Consider the following 21,956-nt stretch of genomic DNA (forward strand, 5'->3'; position numbering starts at 1 on the left):
ATTACTGAATAGGAGATCATATTTTATCAGGTGGCAATTAATGCATTTCTCAGGAAAAGTAAGATATTTTAACATTGTATTGCACATATTCATTGAACACGTGTCCAAATAATAACATATATTAAATGTGTTGAATAATCGTGGTATTAAAGACGAACAGTAATGCAGAGAGGGGGGAAAATGAATATTTAAGATTAAAAAACGATATAGCAGGGAAGTCATATGGTGGGATACGGACGCTACTATTGGCGGAGCACGGGAGAGAGGGCGTGGCTTGAGCGGCGCGTGGGTTCGCTTGGGTGACACAATTATAACAACTTTATCTTCGCGGCCGAAACGCATTTTATTGTCAAATTCTCACATCCTGGATACTGTACTCCGTTGTTTGCAGCCAAATAGCGCAACAATATCACTTTGTGATGAAAAATGTGACGTTTGAGGAGCTACCCGGAGAGCGCGCCTGTCCCCCCCGAAAGGATTTACTATATCGAATCGCATCTTTTCATCCTGGGAAAAAGTTTTTGATCATTTTGTTTGCTTCGGTTTTTCTTCTTTGATTCGGCGGAGCAAGCCGTTCGTCCCCGCGTCGCGATTTTCCATGCAATCGTGCGGTGTGTCTGTCGCCGTCGCTGCCTGCGCTGCTGCTCGGAGTCTCGGCTCGGCTTCTTCTGGTGGTGATGAGGGAAAGAAAATGGCGGCGGGAAAAGCGAGTGAAACCGAGGAGGACTTTCCGACACTGACAGCCCCGGAGAGGGACAGTTTGGCCGCGATAGACAGGTCGGAACGGTAGCCCCGTGCACTCACGCAGACGCACACTTTGAAAATGAATTGTTTTCTCCCCTTTGCATGTCGACAGTGTGTCCGAGCCGCTCTGCGAGTGATTCTGAGCCGCCTATGTTGTCTTCTCGCTTTGCAGCTCACTGTTTGGATTTCAGAAGCTTCATGAAGATGGCGCCAGAACGAAGGCCCTGTTGATGAAGGTAGTCAAATATAACCTGGATGTCTTTTTTTTTACAGCCGAGCTGGGCACCCTTGTCCCCTACCCACCCCCGTGGATTTACTCAAACCTTGCAAGCTAGCGTGCACGGGGACGCATTTGCCCTCAAAGTAGGGAGCCACTGTGGACGCGGAGTGGCCCACTCGCTGAGGAGACCAAGGCCCCTCTTTTAGCCTCTCAGCTAGCTTGCTAGTTAGCTGCTCTCACCCTGCACCTGCGGCTGCTCGGCCACGATAGACAGATAACCAAGATAGCCGTGTGCCTCTCTTGGTGTAACGACCCCCAGTTAAAGTCAACATATGTCTGTGTTTGTTGGGCAACCGCCCTTTCCCCCGTTAGCCGCACAGCTAACGTTATTCCCTGCAGATTATCCCTGTGCAATTGTACCACCACCAGCACACACCACAACGTCGTCACGGTTTTTATTCCGTGTAGTGTAGCACATTGGTGACCTGAAACGTTGCACTCAAATGAGAAAAAAAAAGTTGTCGCGCGGGGAAATGGAGGCGGGTGGAAGGTGTGTTTTATTGGAAACGTTATAACGCCGCTATTAACTCAGAAGTCTGGTTGCAACTGTTATAATGTTGGTGGAAGTAACGGTGGAGCCTGCTTCGGGGTGCACCAAATAACAGCTCGCCCCCTTCACGTTGTACGTTGCGGCGAGTAGTCGGTGCCCGTAGTGTGTGTCTTTGGCCACGTTGTGTGAGGGTTAGGTTGTTTTGTGTCATTGCACCGCTCCACGGCATGCACTCCAGGACGTATTCTGGTCCCCTTTTTTATTTTGTGTCGTTTGGAGTCCGAGTTGACAAACGTTACAAGTAACGTTAATGGCTGGCCGCCTGTCCAAGATGGCGGGACACGGCGGAGTGACACCGATAGCTATATAAGCCATTTGATTTGAACGTACAGCTCCGGGTTGTTTGTGTGTTGCCGGAGTGCGTCTTAAGTGTCCTCCCGGGTCTATGCTATCTGGAGAGACGCGTCCCCCACGCCGACCTAGGTGGTGTTGGCGTCCTTTGTTTACAGTTTTCATCCCCCCCCCCCCTCTTATGTTCGGCTCTGCATGTGCTCTCGGACTGGAAAGCTACATGTTAAACAAGACTCCGTCTACCTGTGCGTAACACACTGCTAGGCTTACCGAGAGCAACCCCCTACCCCACCGCCTTCCTTTCCTATCTTGTGAACGTAATCTTGACCAGTGGATGATGTAGAGAGAAGATGGTGTTGACAGCTCGTCGTCTGAAGGGGGTGGGGGGGCGGCGGCATCCGCGCATCTGCTCGCTAGGTGGTGTGGGATATCTAGGAAGTGTGACTGTACTGCTGCTGCGCAGAAGACACTGGTGGGGCACTTGCTGGAAAATTTTAAGTGTGCAACGCAATCGGGGCATTGGGCTGGAATTGAACTGTTCAGTCCCTGTGTTCAAAGCAGAACAAGCTCGTCAACATGTCATTTTTGTATTTTCCTTGTAGAATTTTTAAACCACTGCAGCAGTTACCCTCACAATTTGTTGTCCTCGTGAAGTATCCCTCCTGCAACGAAAGGCGTCACCTACTGTGTATAACTGGTGTTTTTTGACAACACACATATGCAGGTTATTTTGTGCCCTCCCCAATGCAGCTGCTGCCGGTGACATTGCTGGTTCTGGTCGCAATGATGTTCGACTCTCTCATAAGACAGATGTGTCTCCATATTGGGCATCCAGGCGCTTGCCTTGTCCACCTGACTCTCAAGGCCTCAAGATTGTCTTTCCGTCGATGGTGGCGCCAGTCAGAGATGTTAGTTTGTTTGACATTTGAGCTTTGTTAACGTGGCAGGCACAAACCTCACTTGGCAATTTAAATGTCTGCAAAAATGTGCTCGATGTCCACCTCTACGCAGCTGCATCACTAAAAAGGGGAAATTAGTTGCAAAGACTTGTCTTGTGCACAGCTCCAGGTTAACTTCCACATGCAGAGTTTACCCGGAGAAAGAATGGAGCGCGCCCGTATAGTATGCTGATGAGTTTGTGCTTTTGAGAGAGAGAAATGTGTGGGACCCATTGTGGGCAGCAGACCCAGAGAAACGCAACGATACAGATGTTTTCTATTGCCCTCTGTAGGCAAAGAAACCAGTACTTATTGGTGCCCTCAATATTGGTTTACTGCAGATGGCAAGGTTCCATACATGCATGGATTTAAACATGGCAAAGGAATCATAATGGGGCCCTCACGAACGATCAATGACGTCTGACTCTATGCTCAGAATTCAGCCCGCTTTGAAGTCATTGGCTGCCCGATCGTAGCCCGTTGTTTTTTGAGAGACTACCCCAACCGGCGGTTCAACGTTTCTGACAGAACTAGGTTGCCATTTCCGCCATGTGTAACGAGGTGGCAACAAACTTGAAAGAACTGGATTTGCACTGTGGCACGAGGAGAGTTAGTTTCATGGTGCCCACCAGGTTGGGAGGGCCAAAAGACACGCCTGTTGGGTATTGGGACCACTCTTGCATTTGCCCTTGACTAAATTACTGCACTAGTTAAGAGAGGCCATTTGCAGACTTTTTTTTTTTGACATACATTGAGATTGTGCTCATTTTAACGTGACTCTTTGATTGCTTTTGAAACGTTGTGCACGTTGTGAGAGAAAGTTTGGTACGTTCTGAAGTTAGAACGCATCACTCTGGTGCACTTTAGAAGGGACGCATAAGAGGCTATACTAATGAACAACATGGTGCTCTTGTCAAGAATGTTGTGCGCTGGTAAACAATTTAAGCATAAATGCGTTGCTCCCTGCAGAGAGAGCAGGCACAGTAAGTGCCTGAGTTGACTTTGTGATGTGTTTTAATGAATCGGTATAGTCCCCCTTTCTGTGCTGTGTTCTGCTGTGCTTCATCCAAAACCTTCTTGTCCGTTGGTTTATGACAGCTAGGCTAATTTTGCAAATCAATGCTGATTCCCTTTTTTTTTTTTTTTTTTTTTTTTTTTGGGATCTTTGCTTGAATCCAGCTCCGAGGCAGCAGCGACTTCTTTTTCTTTTTTTATACATCTCTCTTTATCAGGGCAGAAAGATCTATAATGGAAGTTTGGAAAAAGAAAAATATACGCCTTAAGCACAAATCCTTATCTGCAGCAAACCTCACTCCAGTTAGTTAGTTAGGGCTGATATGTATCTGCAGAAAAGAATGTGAGTCCACACTCGGTCAGAATGAAGGGAGCTGACGTTGGCCATGCTGTGACTTTCAAAAGTTCTAAATGATTTACTCTCGCGAGCCCCCCCATCCACACCCTCTCTATGTTTTCTTCAAATAGTACATGTTGGTGCATGTTGTACCCAACTCCTCTCAAGCACTGTGCACACACACACACACACAGTCGAGAGACATTTTTTAAATGTATATATTGTGCCCCTCCCCTCCCTCCAGGCCGTTCGCTGCTACGATTCGCTCATTCTTAAGGCCGAGGGCAAAGTGGAGCCAGAGTTATTTTGCCAGCTCGGCCACTTCAACCTCCTCCTGGAAGATTACCCAAAAGGTGAGTAATCTCTCCTCCTCACACCCCCGTCAAGTGGTTTGCCGAGTCATGCTCTGCTCGCACGTTTTGTTGTTATTGTTGTTGTCCGGAGAGTATGCGCCTCCGGAGACGGCTCAGTTCCAGCTGGACATAAATGCTGACTGTCCACTCTTTCCTCAGTGGTGTTGTGGTGACATTGATAAATTCTCAGCTTCCCTCTTTTTTTCTTTTTTGATTGCAGCATTGTCGGCATACCAGAGGTACTACAGTTTACAGTCAGACTACTGGAAGGTAAGCGACGCAAACACACAACGCTCGCTCGCTTTTTCATTCACTTCTTTTCCACTCACTCGCGCACAGGAAGCATGTATGGTCTCCGTTTGGTTGTTTGCTGGCATAAAATGTGGTTTCAGGTTTTTGCGTCTGAGTCATTTTGCGACTCCTTTCCGGTTTAGTCGACACTTTGCGGTGAGATTGACAGCTAGTTATTGTTGTTTTTTCTTCTTTTCCTGATCACTGAACCCTGCAGCTGCACGGTTATGTCAATATGTTCGACCTTTTCAGATGCCTTTTTTAATTACATTGCAAACCGGGGTTTTCGGGTGTCTCAAATCTGTATTTTTTTTTTTATTGTAGCCATTTGTCATAACGACCTTGCGCCTCTCTCCATCCCACCCAGAATGCTGCCTTTCTGTATGGCCTGGGAATGGTCTACTTCCACTATAATGCCTTTCAGTGGTGAGTACCAACTGTCTTGTTACACATTTGCATTAAAACTGCACACACCACTCCTCCTGGATGCACTGCGCTGACTCTCTCTCTCTCTCTCTCTCTCTTGAATAACGCCACTTTGAAGTGGAAATGCAATGGCTGGAGCCATTGAACTCGTCTTTTAATTTTTTCAATGGGGCAAAAAAACACCGCGCGGGAACACAGGGTTGTAGCCGTGTTCATGTGTTTGTTGCAAGCTGTGAAAAAAAAATTGTGTGTGTGAGAAGCTGTCCTATGTTGTTTCCATGGTGACACTACAACCACAGAGTCCACGAGTGTAAATCTCTGAACAGACGAGAAGAAGAAAAAAAAGCGCCAAGAAGACGCAAGCGTCAGCGACTGCAGCTATTGTTCTCGACGGCTGCGGCACCATGCAAATCTAGTATTTTGAAAGAAATCTGAGGACTTCCTGCTCGCATGCTAAGTTCCTTATAGCCCCCTTCTTCCCCCACCAGTGAAAGCAAATAAAGCTTGGTGCCGCCGTATTAGTTTATTCAGCTGCCGTCTGATTGTGAAGCATGCGCTGCAAAATGAGTAAAGTAAGTGGGGGTGCTTTCTCGGTGCTTTCATATTCTGTTTTAAGGGAGTGCGGTGTGACTTGAATGAGTGGCTGCCGGCCGTCCGACTAACGGAAACGTGCCGCATGTTAGAGTCTTTTTGTCCAAAGACAAATTTTAGAATGGTATGTTCCTCTGTACATTTTATCTTGCTGCCCTTCCTCCTCCTCTTCTTCACCGTGTTCTCCCTTGGGTCCCCGCAGGGCGATCAAAGCATTCCAGGAGGTGCTGTACATTGACCCGGGTTTCTCCCGGGCCAAGGAGATCCACCTACGTCTGGGTCTCATGTTCAAGGTCAACACAGACTATGAGTCAAGCCTAAAGGTCAGTGAAAAACAGCTTTAATGGTGCACGTTCCGGCGGGGTTTAGTCATGTGTTGACGTCAAGACTTGTGAAGTCATTCAATTTGATTTCCTCTAACCGGTGACAAGAAGAACGCTTAAGGTTTTGTGAATTATAAAAAATAAATAGAGAAACATTCAAGCCGGCTCGCGATGTGGCTTCACATTACAACTGTGTGATTAATCTGTTATGAAAGTGGTGAGTTATTATCAAACAGCATCTTTTTGTATCAAGATTTTGCATGAGACTCGGGCAACAAGTGCTGAATAAAGTGTGTCTTTGTGTCTGTTACTGATTTCTACCCTTGTTCTCTCTCTCAGCATTTTCAGCTGGCTTTGATTGACTCCAACCCCTGCACTTTGTCCAAAGCTGAAAGTAAGCACCTTATTTTTTTTCTTCATTACACATGTTTGTTTATTTATTGACTTATTAATATAAGACGCACACAGCAAGAACAAGAAGTCGAGGAAATGGCCCTTTGTTTGGCGCTTTGTTTTCTGTCCTTTTCGTGTTTTTTATTTAGTATTCCGATTTAACGAGTATTTGCACTCAGATTGTGAATATTACATTGCGAAGAAAGCCGCTCTTTAAAAATATTGTGTTATGCAAAGACTGCAAACTTTATTAGTTCTTTTAACCTTTTCCAACTCCTCACCCTTTCACAATAAGAGCGTTACACGTATCACTGTTTTGCCGGGAAGGAACTCAAATTCCCTCCGATCATCGGCAGAAGGAAACCGGATTATATGGCTGTAGAGTAGCTCGGGGCTATACGGTGGCTTGGATGTTTTATCATGTGATGCACAGTTCACGACAGATGTTGAATGGCTCCTGGAATAGGAAGAAGCCTACCGACCTGGAGAACAGCAGCAGGGAAACTCAAACATCTTGTTGGATTATGTTCAGCAGGGTGGGGTTAGGGAGGTTTAGCGCTTGCATTATTTGATATACCGCTGCCATCTCATCTCCCCCGGGTACCTGTTACCTTGACAACAGCAACATCCAAAATGTTTTTTTTTTTGTGCACCAGCATTTGCCTCTCTCTGACCCACACACACGCGCATGCAATCACACACACAATCACACACACAGACGTAGCAAGGGCAGCCCCCGTCTTTCTTCCCCTCTCTCTCTCTCTCCCTCTCTTCCTCTCCATCTGCTGAGAGTCACTCAGGCAGCTTAGATCAGACACTGCAGCGCTCCAGACAAAGGAAGGTGCCGCCAGGAGCACAGCCACCTATCTGGTCCGTTACACTCAGCGTCGACGGGCAACCTTGGCTTTCTGACGCCTATTCATTGACAACACGGCACTACTTTTTAAAGACTTGTGAGGGGAGGGTGTGAGGAAGACTAACTCTCCTCTTGAATAACCTCTTCCTAACATGTTTCCTCTTCTTTCCCTTTTACAGTTCAGTTCCACATCGCTCATTTGTATGAGATTCAGGTAAGTGCTTGCTATTATTTGTTTATTTATTCCTTCCAAGGACACGAGACATTTCTGTCATTTGTGACTGAGCAAATAGAAAATGGATGTGATTGATCGTAGTTCATGGCTTGTAACACGGGCAGCACTGAAACCACAAGCCGTCTGAATGCGGAGGGAAAGCCCTGTTTTTTTTGTCCCCTGTATTTTGAACCAGGTGCTGACAAATTGAGGGAGCAGGGCGCATGAGTGGGTGGCATGCGGGAGGGGATGGGAGATTACTCTCAGCCGATCCGGCGGGGTTGCCACGGAAACAAGAGTCTGTCTCCCCCCCCACCCCTTCTTTTATATGCTGGTGGTCTCCCCTCTCTCTCTCGTTCTGCTGGTTTCAGTGGAGAAGTACAGTAGCGCTACTGCAGTGCTACTTGTGCTGTGTGACCTGGGGGAAAGTCACATAGTTTTAAATCCTTGGATGTTGTCACCGTTTTGTAATTTGGATGTTTTTATTCCCCCCACCCCTCTCCTGTTCTCTCTCTCTCTCCCTTCTCCAATTTTCTTATCCAGAAGAGATACCGGGCTGCCAAGGAGGCCTACGAGAGCCTTCTGCAGACGGAGGAACTTCCTGCACAGGTGAAGGCCACTACCCTGCAGCAGCTAGGTAAGAGTGTGCACATAACCATTTATTCTTTTTTTTCCCCATATGGTTAGTGGGTAGATTTAATGCAAGACTTCTCTCCAGGCTGGATGCATCACACAGTGGAGCAGCTCGGGGACAGAACCAGCAGGGACAGCTATGCCATCCAGTGTCTGCAGAAATCTCTGGAGGCTGACCCCAACTCTGGACAGACCTGGTACTTCCTTGGCAGGTATGTCACACACACACATTGTCAACACCAGGAGATGATGTGACCGAGCTTCTGCAAGGCTTGAGAAATCGGGCCGGAAAACCAGATTAAGTGTGTAACTGGTGAAGACGATGACTCGGATGTTTTGGCCGTGAACTCCCCACTGCGTCATGGAGTAATTGTGTTTGCTTGGTCTCACTCAGGACTTTGGAAAGCTTGTTTTGAATTCCCTTCAGGCGTTAAAAAACTCAGTGACCGTAAAGATATGACGCTTTTCGGAAATAACTGGAAAACCCAGTGCTAATGTTCAGCGTTAGCCGGACTCTCATTGAGATCAAAACTTTCTGTTGTGTGTGGTTGCCTGCGGGGAAAGTGTGGGAAAGACGCTGCATGTATGAGTTACTTGGCGTACATCCTGTTGCATGAATGTCTTCTCTCAGTTGTGGCCCGAAGCTCACAGCCTGTGTCTCTCCTGCAGGTGCTACTCTAGTATTGGAAAGGTCCAGGACGCTTTCATCTCCTATCGGCAATCCATAGACAAATCGGAAGCCAGTGCAGATACCTGGTGCTCGATAGGGTAAGGGTCCACGTGTTCAGCATGAACGCAATCCACTGTTGTTGTTTCTGAATGGACAAAGAAATATGCACGCTTTGCTCATCTCTCCTCTCCATCTGCATCAATTCCTCCTCATTGTCACCCCTCGCCCCCAGGGTATTGTACCAGCAGCAGAACCAGCCCATGGACGCCCTTCAGGCCTACATCTGCGCCGTGCAGCTGGACCACAGCCACGCCGCCGCCTGGATGGACCTGGGCACGCTGTACGAGTCCTGCAACCAGCCGCACGACGCCATCAAGTGCTACATCAACGCCACACGCAGCAAGGGCTGCACCAACACCTCCGCGCTGACCCACCGCATCAAATGCCTGCAGGTGGGTGGGGAGGAAGGGGAGCGGGCAAAGCGAGGAGGCGCCTGCGCGATGGCCGCTTGGATGCAGCTCCGGTTCGATAACCCTTTGTGTGACGATAGCGATGTAAAGAAGGATGTGCGATCCTCCTGCTCACACGCACACGCACACACATTGCCAGCGTGTAAAACATTTTCAATAAGTGGGGATGTCCCCATGAGGACAGTAACTCAGTATAAGTGTTTGACTAGCTTTTCATTTTGGCTATTTTTTTGCTGCGTCGCAGCGTTCCTACTAAATTGTTTGTAGTGCCACTGGTATGAAAAAAAAGTGCAGAGAGTGGCGCTCTTGCAGAACCGCTCCCAGACGCACGCTGTCTAATTGTCTTTAATTAAAAGCGCTGCCATTTTATTTATTTCGCGCTCTCTGCGGGTCACGCGTTTCCCAGCGCTGTTGCCTTCCCATGTTTCGCTCAACTGGGCGTACGTGTCGGCTGGAATAACCAGAACAAACGGAGATTGACAATGACATGCAAGCCGATACAGATATAGCAAAAAAAATGATAACGATAATCGCTAATTGACTGCCATGTGTATGCGTGTGTGGGTTTGTGTGTGAGGGTGTGTTGTGGGTAGAGGACACGCAATAAGTGCCACAACATGTAGACAGAGAAAAAAGAAGGGAAAAAAAACTAACACACCACTGACACTCCATATGCAACCTAAAATGCATGCTGGGACCTACTCAAAGATCTTCTCTGGTGCAAGGTTGGCTCCCTGAGCAGCAGCAGCAGCAGCAGCCGCCTCCTTTTTTCCTGAAGTTTAATTCCCCTTCCAGTATAGGGAGCAAAGAATGGGCCTTCTCACTATCTTCTCTCTTTCCTCTTGGCTAGCATCCCCATCGTTCAGAATAGTTGTTTTGTTGCACTTGGCGTGCAGCGTAAAATAAGGTAAAGAGGAAAAATACATGTTATCCCCCAATGAGGAAAAAAATCCTTTTTTTATTATAGGGATAATTTGCGAAGCCCATGGTAGCCGTTTCACACAACAGATTTATCAACCGGGGGTGCTGACAATCCCCATGTCTCGTGTGTTGATCTGTTCATCTATAATTTTTCGTCCAAGCGATGTCATTGTCCTTTACATATGCATGAGGGAATGTTTGCATTTCCACCCGTTACGTTGGCCTAAATCCACGGCATTAAGACGAGCTCAGCGGCTTGTTTTAATGGAATTGTTGACTGTCTGGGATTACCGTTATGAATGTCATCCAAGTGCCTCCTCGTGCGGTCGATGCTGCACATTGACGTAGGTATATTAACCAGCAGCGCAAAGCACAAGTCTGCATATCGTATCCAGCCTAGCTTCACTTGTGTTTATAACCTCTTATCTATTTACCCATTGCTGATCATTTCCTTGTTTTGAGGTCATCGTTTTTTTTTTTCTCCTTCCAAAAAAAAAAAGCCTTGTGTTTTTTATTTCAATTTTTTTTTTGTTTTTTCACGTCGTTTTCCATTCCCCTAGGCTCAGTTGAGTAACCCCCAGCTCAGTAGCCCCCAGGGTAAAAGTAAAATGCTCCCTCTTATTGAGGAGGCATGGAGTCTGCCAATCCCAGCTGAGCTAACCTCCAGGCAGGGAGGCCTGAGCAGTGCACCACAGCAGGTGAGAGACCAGATAGAGCAACTTACACCCCCCCACCCCTCTCTCCTACTTTCTCCCCTCTCCTCCTCCCCCTTGGCTGAGTGCACACTCAGACACGTCAACGCGCGGCCGCAGCGTACGCACAGACACACCTGTGTGTCGGCACACGCGCATGCGCCGCTGTCCACGCTGATGGGTAACGCTTGAGCTTAACTCCACCTTCCACACTGTGTGTGTGAGATTGTGTGTAACAATGCAGATGTGTAAAGAAGCCAACAAACAAACAAACACTTCCCCATGAAAAGCATTTCATTTATCTATATATATATATATATATATATCTCCCATTAGAGGACTTTTGACTGGTCAGCGCACCACTTCTGCTTCATGGGTTGAATTGAACGGATAAGTCCAGGGTCACGGCTGCTTTACGGCATCTGCTTTTTTTTAAAAGAGGAGGGGTCCGGCCAAGTGTTACCCAGTCCTGCAACCCACCCCCCAACCCCCCTTTTCTTTCTTCTCCACCGCACAGTAGCCACTCGGCTTCACCTATCACACTCACCGCAAGTAAAGCCCCCCTCCCCCTCTCCCCCACCCTCTCTCAAAAAATGAAATAAATCAACAAAGCACTTGTGCAGGCTTTTGTTAATTCTTTCCCCATTCGATTACTCCTATTAATCCTGTGTTTTAATCGAATGTGGTATTCGGGATTACCCCCCCACCCCCACCCCTCCCCACCAACCCCCTGCAGTTCATTTACAAATCCAACCTGCACCGCTCTGCTGTTTGCTCCTAATCTGCTTTGGTTTAGACTGGGAGAGATTGCCTTTCTGAACAGATTAAAGTGTTTCTAACAAATTCTCACACTCATTGGGCCTTTTTTTGTGCCCCCCCCCCCCCCGCCCTCCATAATGATGTGATCGGTGAGGTCGTGCTGTCGTAGCGTTACCCCCCCCCCCTCCCCTCCTCGGCTTCCCATTGGCTCTGTCCACACTTCCTCCCCCTCTTTCAGTAGTTGACCTTAGATGTCCTGCAGCTGCTCACAGAGCCCCCCCCCCCCCTTCCCTTCCAGCGACGCCCCCTAGTGTTTCATCACCACTCACTCACTCATGCTCATCATGACGGTCCGACGCGAGTAGCTCTGTTGTGTCTATGTGTGTGTTTGTGTGTGCGACCGCTGTTGTGTCACCGACTTCTTGCATTGGAATATGTTGTTTTATCGGCTTTGACTTGGTGAGAGTCAAATCCCTGTGAGACCTATTCCAGTGTGACTGCGTTTTGGAGTGAGGGGCGGTCTTCAATGGGTCAGATGGGACTTTTTGTAATACATTAGTTTGAGATGTTAAGATGAGTTTTGTTGGGGATTTTTCTTTCCCCAATCTTAAGTTCTGGCGCCCGTTGCTTTTAAGCACACCAGCGAGGTTTTGTTGAGCAAAATTCCCGGGGGCAGTCACATCTGGCTCATAGGCTCTCTTGGAGGTAACGGTCAGGCTGCCGCCGTGCGCAATGTGTTTTGACCTTTTCAGTTTCAAAGGTCGAGTCATGCTATTGTGCGCACACACACACAGAGCTGCAAAAAAATACCAACAGGGAATTGCTGTGTTAAAAATCGATGGGGAACGCAGTGGCGACGAGTTTCCTCCCTGCCAATCAACACCGTCAGATACACAGGAATGTTTTTATTGCTCTACGTGTCCTGCTTGATTGTTTACACGCAAGCACAGAATCACAGAATTGCTCTTTTTTTCTTCTCTCCTTTCCTGACTCTCCATCCCTTGCTTTTTGCTTTCCACTTTTTCCACCTGCTGTGTCTTTTCATCCATTTTGCTATTTGATGAACATGTTTGATTTGCTTCCCTCCCTGCTCCCTCGTTCTCTTCCGACCCCTCCGTCCTCCGTGGCCTTTCGTTATGTCCCCTTCCATTTACGTTCTTTTCCTCCTTGCTTCGGTCTGCACGCGCTCCCGCCATCCCCTCCCCTCCAGGCTTGTAAGCCCAATCACAATGCAGAGGGCGGGGGTCAGTCTCTGCCCCCTCACGTGGGCCCGCTGGGCCAGGCTGAGGACCAGACCTGCCCCGCCAAGAGGAGGAGAGCCTCCAGCCCCACCAAGGTAAATGACCACGGAGACTGCATCATTCACCTGCTGTCTTCCTCTTGTAATGGCTGCAGCCATGCAGGTACATGTGAACTGGTTCCTTTAGTTAGATCTCATGCACCTTACATGTCGTGCATGTTTTCACGTGTTTTTCAGGGTGATTCATGGGTCAGTAACCCACCACAGCAGCCAGTTCCCAACTGGTACCTCTCCCCGCAGAAATTACAGGTCAGTCCTATCTTTTATTTCATATTTTACTTTATGCACACGTTTCACTTTCTTATGATTATTTTTTTGCGAACTCTATCTGCTGTCCGTCTTCAAGGCGCTGGAACAGTTGCGGAGTAACCGCGCCAGCCTGAAGCCCCCACAGCTTCAGATGCTGGGGCAACTGGAGGCTCAGTTCGCCATGATGCAGCAGCACCAGCACCAGGTAAAAACAACCCTTGCCTTCCAAAAAAGTACTGCAGGTCTATTGAATCTAAAAGCAGTTTTTACATTCAAATGCCGTTGCACAATATGTATTACTGGGTTTGCTTGAAGAGCAACCGCTCCAGTGTGTGTGCCACTTCACTTTCCACAGCTGGGAAGATGAAGGCGTGAACTTGTTCAAACAAACAAACCCACTAATCCGGCGCGTGTAAACACTGCATCATTGATGAATCGAGTATTTAGGCCTGATTTCAAATCCTCCCACCCTTCTGGCTTAGCACACGATGCGGATCAAGCGAGAGCAGCAATAAGGATGTGAAAGCCGCTCATTTTCAGGCCGTGATGACGTTCAAGCTGTGTTGTCTTGTGGCTGACGCCCTCTCTCCGTTTCCAGGTGAGACAGAATGCATCAGGGGGCCCGACGCGCCCCTCGCTCCCCAACGGCCCCACCACCGCCGCCAACTCCCTCCCCTCGCCCAACCCCAGCCTCCACCTCATCCGGCCCCACCTGGGACCCCACCGGGCCCTCTGCCCGCCGCTGGCCAACGGGCCCGCGGGCCCCGGGCCACACGGACACTCGGACGCCCTCCCCGCTGGCGACAGTAGTAACAGTAGTAATAATCAGCCGGGGCCCGCGGCCACGGGACCCAACGGAGACGTGCCTTACCTGCAACCCGCCGGCGGCGGCGGCGACGCAGCACTGCTACCTCACACCTGCACAAGCGCGCAAACACAGGACGCCGCGGCGCGCCAGGCCCTGCACCTAAATTCCTCTCAGGTTGGGCCCTCACTCCCTTGTTCATCTTTTTTTGTGTGTCTGTTGCGCAGCTTAGATATATAATTCTTTTTTATCCTACTGACCTACTTGACTCCATCAAGTGGTGTCATGTGTGAAATCCCTCCCACGTGGCTGTAAATGAAAGCAGGCGAGGCTTCTTACGCACTTCACTCGTGCCTGGTGCCGAGCCAAGATATGCACGCAGCACATGTAAGAGTAGAAAAGGGTTGGGCTCCCAACTATTATTAGGCTCCAGCACCTTGATCCACACGAGGATCCTCAGGTATTTTACCTGGCGAATGAATGTTGTGAGCACGGTAACTTCCTTACTAAGTGCTTCCTGCTTCCCTTGTGTAACGCTTGCTCTCTTCTTCCTCCCAGGGGCTTCAGAAGGGGTGTGTTCCACACGCGACCGGCTCCAGTGGTGAGGGGACCCTCTCTCACCCTCAGACCCCCAACTCCTCCATCGCCCCCGTGCACCCCAACAATCAGGTTGGACATTCCACGAGCGCCCCGTCGCCGCGACAGCAGGCCCACAACCACCTCCCGTCCCCGCCCTCCCTCCCCCACCCCTCTACCTCAGGTGGAGCAGCACCCGGTGCGTCCGCTACCAAAGATAGCAACGGCGCGGCCGCCCTCGCCGCCGCCACCGCGGCCCTGGGCAACGGGGCCGCCGAGGGCAAGGCGCCGTCGCCTCGGAAACCCGCCGCCGCCGACGGCCTGGCCAATCACGTACACTCTGTTGGTGGCAAGGGGGCCGAGGGCGGCGAGAAGCCGAGCCTTAGCGCAGACAATCCTAGACTATCTGCCCTGCTGGCAGGGGGGAAGGGCCCCGTGGAGGGCGAGGCACCGCCCCAAGGGGCGTCCACCACGACGGAGTCCCACAAGAAAGTCAACAACATCCACCCGGCCGTCCTGCCCCCCACGCCCCACGCACATGGCAGCTCGGCCGCCTCCTCGCCCATCTCCGCCATATCCACCGCCACGCCCTCGCCCAAGTCCTCGGAACACACCCAGACCGGCGCCCACAGCCCCGCCTCCACGTCCGCCGCGCCGGCCGTGAACGGCAACGGCAAGGGAGGCATATCCGAGGACTCGCAAAGCCCGCTGAAGGCCGAGCCGCCCGCCGTCACTAGTCTCAAAGCTACGCCACCACACGGTCACGGCTCCTCCTCCTCCTCTTCCTCGTCATCGATATCCATCTACCCCAGCTCCACGGACGTGCTGAAGGCCTGCAGGTGAGACTGAAATCGGCCGCAGTGTGCATCGGCTCCGTTTAATTCCTCTCTTGGCAAGAATGACTGTCTTGGCAAGGAAGCCGCGATGCTGACAAAAGCAAGATAACGGCGAGTTGAGCCATAGCGGGGCTTTAGGGGAGCGCCCCTACATCTACAGCGTGTGGCACTTTCTTAACGCCCTGCACACTCCAGCAGAGGTTTCCAGATCTAACACTGCGTTTAGAGTTGGTCTTAATTATTGGAAACGAGAGACTGCTTCATCTTGTGCATGATGTCTGAAGGCTGATAAGGAGTGCATTTGCTAAATGAAGACTAAATGCTGTGTTCTGCAACTGTACAGAGTTTATATTATCATTCATGGACAGAAAAGATGACTGCACTGTTTAATACATTTCTTGCATGTTTTTTTTGTAATGCTGTGGGCCTGACGTTTGGTACCTTTTTGGTTTGTGAGTCGCTGAAAGGCTTTTGCTCTGTGTCCCAGTGAGAGAGGGAAGGTTGAGCAGTGTGGTTTGTGTTGAAGATTGCCTCCCCCCAGTGGAATACTCGAGCAACTACACAACAAAAGGCAAACGATTATGTAACCGTAAACAACACCGAAGGCTACTGGGCAGTCTTGTTGCCATGCAGATATTATTTAGCGCAGATTATTCAGTGGCATATTCCTCCGTTTAATTGCTCGAATCCACCTCCTCATACTTTTCCACATATTAATAAAATAAAAACAGGGCAAGTCGTCCTGCAAATTATTTAATATCTAGTGAAATGGAATGGATTTAGTTATAGATGTTTTTCCCGATAGGCAATGCCGTTGCTCTTGTCGTTTGCTCTCTGGCTCCTTTGTGAGCTTGGTGTTCTTTCCCCCGTGTTGCTTCCACTGAAAGACATTTCTCTGCATTGTGTTTGTGTGTGTGTGTGTGTGTGTGTGTGTGTGTGTGTGTGTGTGTGTGTGTGCGCTCAGAAACCTGGGGAGGAACGGCCTCTCCAACAGCAGCATCCTCCTCGACAAGTGCCCCCCGCCCCGGCTGCCCCCTCCGCCCTCACCAGTCCTGCCCAAAGACAAGCTCAACCCCCCCACGCCCAGCATCTACGTGAGTATCACCCGAAGAGGCCTGCAAGACACTTTTTTGTGTGTGTTTGGCAGCAGTTGTTTTGTTTTTCTAAAACGTCCCGTTCGCATTGACCCTAATAAGTCTTGTTCATTAAAGCAGGTGGTCGTAGTGCTATATGATATCCTTTAACTTCCTGTTTCCTGTCTGTGGACCAGCTGGAGAACAAGAGGGATGCTTTCTTCCCCCCACTGCACCAGTTCTGCACAAACCCCTCCAACCCTGTCACTGTCATCAGAGGACTGGCAGGAGCACTCAAACTGGGTAAATGCTTTCGCCAACAGCATGGTAGAAGGTATATCGATCGCGAGAGACCGTCCGTGTTGTTCCTCATTTCATGTTTTTATTCTCTTGGGTGTCCGTTCTCCCCACGCAGACTTGGGCCTCTTCTCCACGAAAACGCTGGTGGAGGCGAACCCGGAGCACCTGGTGGAGGTCTGGACGCAGCTCTCGCAGCCCGCCGACGAGAACTGGGACCCGGCCGGCACCAAGAAAATGTGGCGCTGCGAAAGCGCCCGCGCCCACACCACCATCGCCAAATATGCTCAGTATCAGGCTGCTTCCTTCCAGGAGTCCCTACGGGTCAGTTCATCCACGCCTCTGCCGTCCCAATAAAACCACACTTTTTTCTTTCTTTTTTTACATCTATGGCTACCGGTAGCGTGCAGCTGGCTTCATGCGTTTTATTCCCATCGTTTTCAGGAGGAGAATGAGAAGAAATCCCTCAAGGAGCCCTCGGACACAGAGCCAGCATCAGCAGAGAGGTACCTAATGTTTTTTTTCTTCTCTTTAGTTAGTTTTGTTGTGATTTACATAAAAAAAAGGTTTGCATGTTTTTTTAGTTGGCATCGTTTGGAGGGTACTGGGGGCATTAAACGTCATGCGCGTGGCTCATTGTAGATTTTGTTTGTGTCTCCAGCGTCGCACGCAAAAGAAGGGGACCCCTGAAGCACATCAAGTTCGGAACCAACATCGACGTGTCGGACGAGAGGAAGTGAGTACGGATCTGGAGCCGTTGCCCTTTTAGGACGCTCTGGAAACACGTTTCATGACAACTTGCCTCCCTCCAGGTGGAAGCAGCAGCTCCAGGAGCTCAGCAAACTGCCGGCCTTCGCTCGCGTCGTATCAGCCGGCAACCTGCTGAGCCACGTGGGCCACACCATCCTGGGCATGAACACCGTCCAGCTCTACATGAAGGTCCCCGGGAGCAGGATAGCAGGTCAGCATGCGAACCTCCTTCCAGGTGACAAATGAGCGCCACAGTTTTGTGCCCTCCCCCGTTTCAAAGAGCTCTTGTCCCTCCATCCCACCAGGTCACCAGGAGCACAATAACTTCTGTGCCGTCAACATCAACATCGGACCGGGAGACTGCGAGTGGTTCGCGGTGCCGGAGCCCTACTGGGGAGTGATGAGCAACTTCTGTGAAAAGTAAGTTTTAAAAGATAAGGTGGCCGCCTCGTGCCGCACAGTAAGCCACACGCTAACCCCCTCGATTCCTATTTTCACCCCCGACCGTCTCTTCCACCCCTAGAAACAACATCAACTTCCTGATGGGCTCGTGGTGGCCCAACCTGGAGGACCTGTACGAGGCCGACGTGCCCGTCTACCGGTTCATCCAGCGCCCGGGCGACCTGGTGTGGCTCAACACCGGCACCGTCCACTGGGTGCAGGCCATCGGCTGGTGCAACAACATCGCCTGGAACGTCGGCCCTCTCACCGGTACGTGCGAAACCCGGGGATCGACGATGCTCGCGCTGCTCGGGTTTGCGCTGTTGTGAACGCGTCCTTTTGACGCGATTAAAGAAACGTGCCTCTGGCAGCATGTCCGCCTTGTCTTATTCAGTGACCTTTTACCGTGATATTTCAAGTGCTTCTCTGCCGATTGGTGACCTTTTTTAGTTGATTACCGCAGGATTGGATTCGCTGTCTGTGCAATTTGTTTTTATTGTTGTATGAAGGCACGAACACACTTCCATAATAACCGGTGCACCTGTTTCACGCCATCAAGTAATGTCAAGTGTTTTGTTTTTTCCCCCCCAGCTCACCAGTACAAGCTGGCCGTGGAGCGCTACGAGTGGAACAAGCTCCAGAGTGTCAAGTCGATGGTTCCCATGGTGCACCTCTCCTGGAACATGGCGCGCAACATCAAAGTGTCCGACCACAAGCTGTTCGAGATGATCAAGTGAGTCCACCTCACAGGAGTTTGTTTGTTATTGTGTTTGTTTCATACCTTCTTTTTTTTTTAACGTGCCCTCAATGCGTCGCCACCGCAGGTACTGCCTGCTGCGGACGCTGAAGCAGTGCCAGTGGGTGAAGGAGGCCCTGGCGACGGCCGGCAAGGAAACGGTGCTCAGGCCGAGGACCAGGGACGAGCCGGCCCACTACTGCACCATCTGTGAGGTCAGTCGGCACGCACGGCTCCTGCTTATCTCTGGAGTGGAATTGCGTCGCCGCGTTCTCGCCACTCTGCGGCGTGCACGTCGGATCAGAACCAGATGTCTTGTGTCTGTGCCCGTCTGAATTTATGTCGTGGAGCTGCGCCATTTTATTTATTTTAGTGATTTTTGGACGTAGAATGAAAACGCAGGCTCCCTTTTTTGTCCGAGCTAATTAATGGCCACGCTAATGGCATTAATTTGAATACAGGGCCTTCGGCTGTTTTGCTGAAAATGTGTCCAATTAAATGTCGGCCCGTCATTGTGTCCCAGAAATTGCTCCGTTATTCACCGACTGTGGAACAGCTTCAGGCATTTGTCTCCAGATGACATCATCGCTGTGCTCTCAGATTCACAGATCAAAGCTCAGTCACAATATAATTGGAGTGGCACCGACGCCGTTCAGTTGGCTCCACCCCCCCCCCTCTCACGTGTGTGTGTGTGTGTGCGTGTGTGTCTGTGTGTGCGTGCGCTCTGCAGGTGGAGGTGTTCAACCTGCTGTTTGTGCGGCGCGAGCTGCTGTCCAAGAAGCAGCACGTGGTCCACTGCCAGGACTGCGCCAGGAAAGGCAGCGCCACGCTGGACAACTTCGTGGTGCTGGAGCAGCACAGGATGGAGGACCTGATGCAGGTCTACGACCAGTTCACATTAGTAAGTCCCCCAGGCCGAGGGAGGGCGGGACTAGAGGCGCTCGTTTCTTCCTTCAAAAACGAAGGGAAATTCCAGTACATGTGTTAGTTTATCTGAATCAAACATATACAATTATCCAATGAACCAGTTAACTCAACTTGTATTTCATTTTTTTCATTTGAGCGATTTAAAAATCAAACGAAAGAACTATACTAATGTTTCCACTTGACACCCGGTTTCCTGTGACTGCTTTTAACTTGCCTTTTAACAGATACAACAAACAAGGAGACAGGGATGTTATATAAGAAAAAAGGTGACGGGTGTTTTTCCTCTTGAAAGTTTTACTGCTGAGCATGCACGTTGTACGCATGTGGAAGTTGTGTTTCTTGCCACATAATTCAAGTGAACGTTTAGAAAAGTAGACGTCTTGGTGAAAGAAATGTATCCTGTCGTGTTGACAGAGGCCTCCGGGCTGACGGATTCCAGTCCTTTACTAATTCCCCGTGTGTTTCCTCTCCCTCCGCAGGCCCCGCCTCTTCACTCATCTTCATCTTGACATTAGGTGACCCCCCCTCCTCCCCCTCCCCCACGGTCCCCTCTTTCTTCTCCGTCTTCTGCTGTGGACAGGAACTCGTATTAAGAATAAAAACGGAACGAACATCTACATACGCGGACCATTTCTGATATTCAGGAAAGCCAAGGCCGTCTCCCCCACCCTCACCCCCCCACCACCCCACCCACACCCCCACCCATTGTGGCTGGTCTCCATCGCGACGGCCGGAGGCTGAGGCGGCCCGAGTGTGTCTGTCTATGCAACCTGTTTTTTGAAGTGCTGGGGCCTGGCCCTTCCAGAGGGGGGCGCCACCGAGCTCGCCGACAGGACTCGTTTCTCCCTTCCCCTCCCAGCCCCTCTAGTGACGATGGTTCAGCCCTGTTTTAATGGAGGACTTAATCAAAAAACGGTTGGGAACCAAAGGGAGGAGTGGGTTTCTTGACGCGTGGTTTAAAAATGTTTTGTAGATACTTGTTAACTGTCACAACTGGCAACACCACCCGTAAAAGACTACTGACTTGACAAGCTTTCTCTCTCGCTCTCTTCCTCTGTCTCTCGCTCTTCCTCCCTCTTTATGTTTTCTATTCTGGTGACAGGATGAAATGTTGGCTTTGATTTATAGAATTTCCCCAAAAATTATGTTCAGTTTTTCCTTCTAAGGAGCACTAGCCTAACTGGTCTTTTTCTATGGTAGATAGTCATTTTAAGACTCTTTGGACAGCAAAATCTCCCAAAAAATATTTGTAATGTGAAGAGTTACGGTGATTTTCTTTCATTTTTTTCTCTCTTCTTTCTTTTCTTTTCTTTTTTACAGCTTTATGTTTGACCCTTTTTTGTCTCGTTCTTTTCAAAACTATGACGTTTTGTTTGTTTCTAGGTTAAAAAAAAGGAAAAAAAAACAGAAAAAAACGTACTAGCCAAGTCACAAAGAAAATGGGTTGCACATAGACTTATGGAATAAAGTTTAATTTGTGATTTTTGTTATGTTTCTAATCTTGATGTAAATTTACACTATTTATAAATACATATTTATTGCTTGAAAATATTTGTTGATGGAATGCTGTTATTTTTTTCCAGAGTACCTGCCATTTAAATTTGAAGGAGTTTTGTCATTTTAACACAACTCCCTCTTACATTTTCTATATATAAATAAAAATTGCTTAGCAAGCATTGTACAGAAACGGACATTTAAAATTGTTTTATTGTTTGAAGAATGTTTTATGAGTCAATAAACACAACGTTGTCAAATTATCCATGCTTTTTTTCGGCTCCTCAAACGTACCGCGATGGCTTCATGATCCTCTGGCATCATTTACAGTGACAACACAAAGAAGATGCAATAAAAAGGTTTGTAAAAACATGAGCATTGATGTGAGTGAAGGCCTGAAACCCAGCAGACAATGTAGCTGTAGACTGACACACACAGCATCCTACACTGAATGCCAGGTCCAGAACTTCCCCCGTTGCTCCAAAATGTCATTTTTATTGATAATAAAGTTCACTCCGTCCTCTAAACTACATGCAGTCGAGGATTAACTCCGTCGGAGGCTTTTTCTCCTCGCAGTGGGAAGGCATTCAAGACGTTTCTTTGAAATTCAAACGCTGCGTGGTAGAAGAAAAACACAAGGAGAGAGAGAGAGAGAGGGTCGAGAAGGGACTCCAAATGGGTCTGAAAATACTACGGCGCATCTGACGACTTGAAGAGAGAGCCGCT

General features: G+C 49.3%; 1 protein-coding gene across 1 annotated transcript; it reads left to right on the forward strand.

Moving 5' to 3' along the window:
* Window positions 1-287: 287 nt before the first annotated feature.
* On the forward strand, window positions 288-21,217 carry LOC137794053 (lysine-specific demethylase 6A-like). Its single transcript, XM_068590632.1, is given in 30 exon segments — window positions 288-777; window positions 917-980; window positions 4,399-4,507; window positions 4,728-4,777; window positions 5,166-5,224; window positions 6,018-6,138; window positions 6,478-6,532; window positions 7,567-7,601; window positions 8,145-8,238; window positions 8,320-8,446; window positions 8,904-9,002; window positions 9,137-9,356; window positions 10,856-10,993; window positions 12,957-13,082; window positions 13,224-13,295; window positions 13,393-13,500; window positions 13,894-14,277; window positions 14,659-15,515; window positions 16,477-16,606; window positions 16,783-16,888; window positions 17,001-17,206; window positions 17,327-17,388; window positions 17,544-17,618; window positions 17,695-17,843; window positions 17,938-18,052; window positions 18,156-18,343; window positions 18,665-18,806; window positions 18,808-19,024; window positions 19,540-19,710; window positions 20,216-21,217. Coding segments are annotated over 30 exon segments (4,488 nt in total). The 5' UTR covers window positions 288-598; the 3' UTR covers window positions 20,246-21,217.
* Window positions 21,218-21,956: the final 739 nt, after the last annotated feature.

The sequence above is a fragment of the Clinocottus analis genome, unplaced genomic scaffold (genome assembly GCF_023055335.1).
Source record: "Clinocottus analis isolate CAN_PGR_092001 unplaced genomic scaffold, fCliAna1.0.p SCAF_24, whole genome shotgun sequence".
NCBI lineage: Eukaryota > Metazoa > Chordata > Actinopteri > Perciformes > Cottidae > Clinocottus > Clinocottus analis.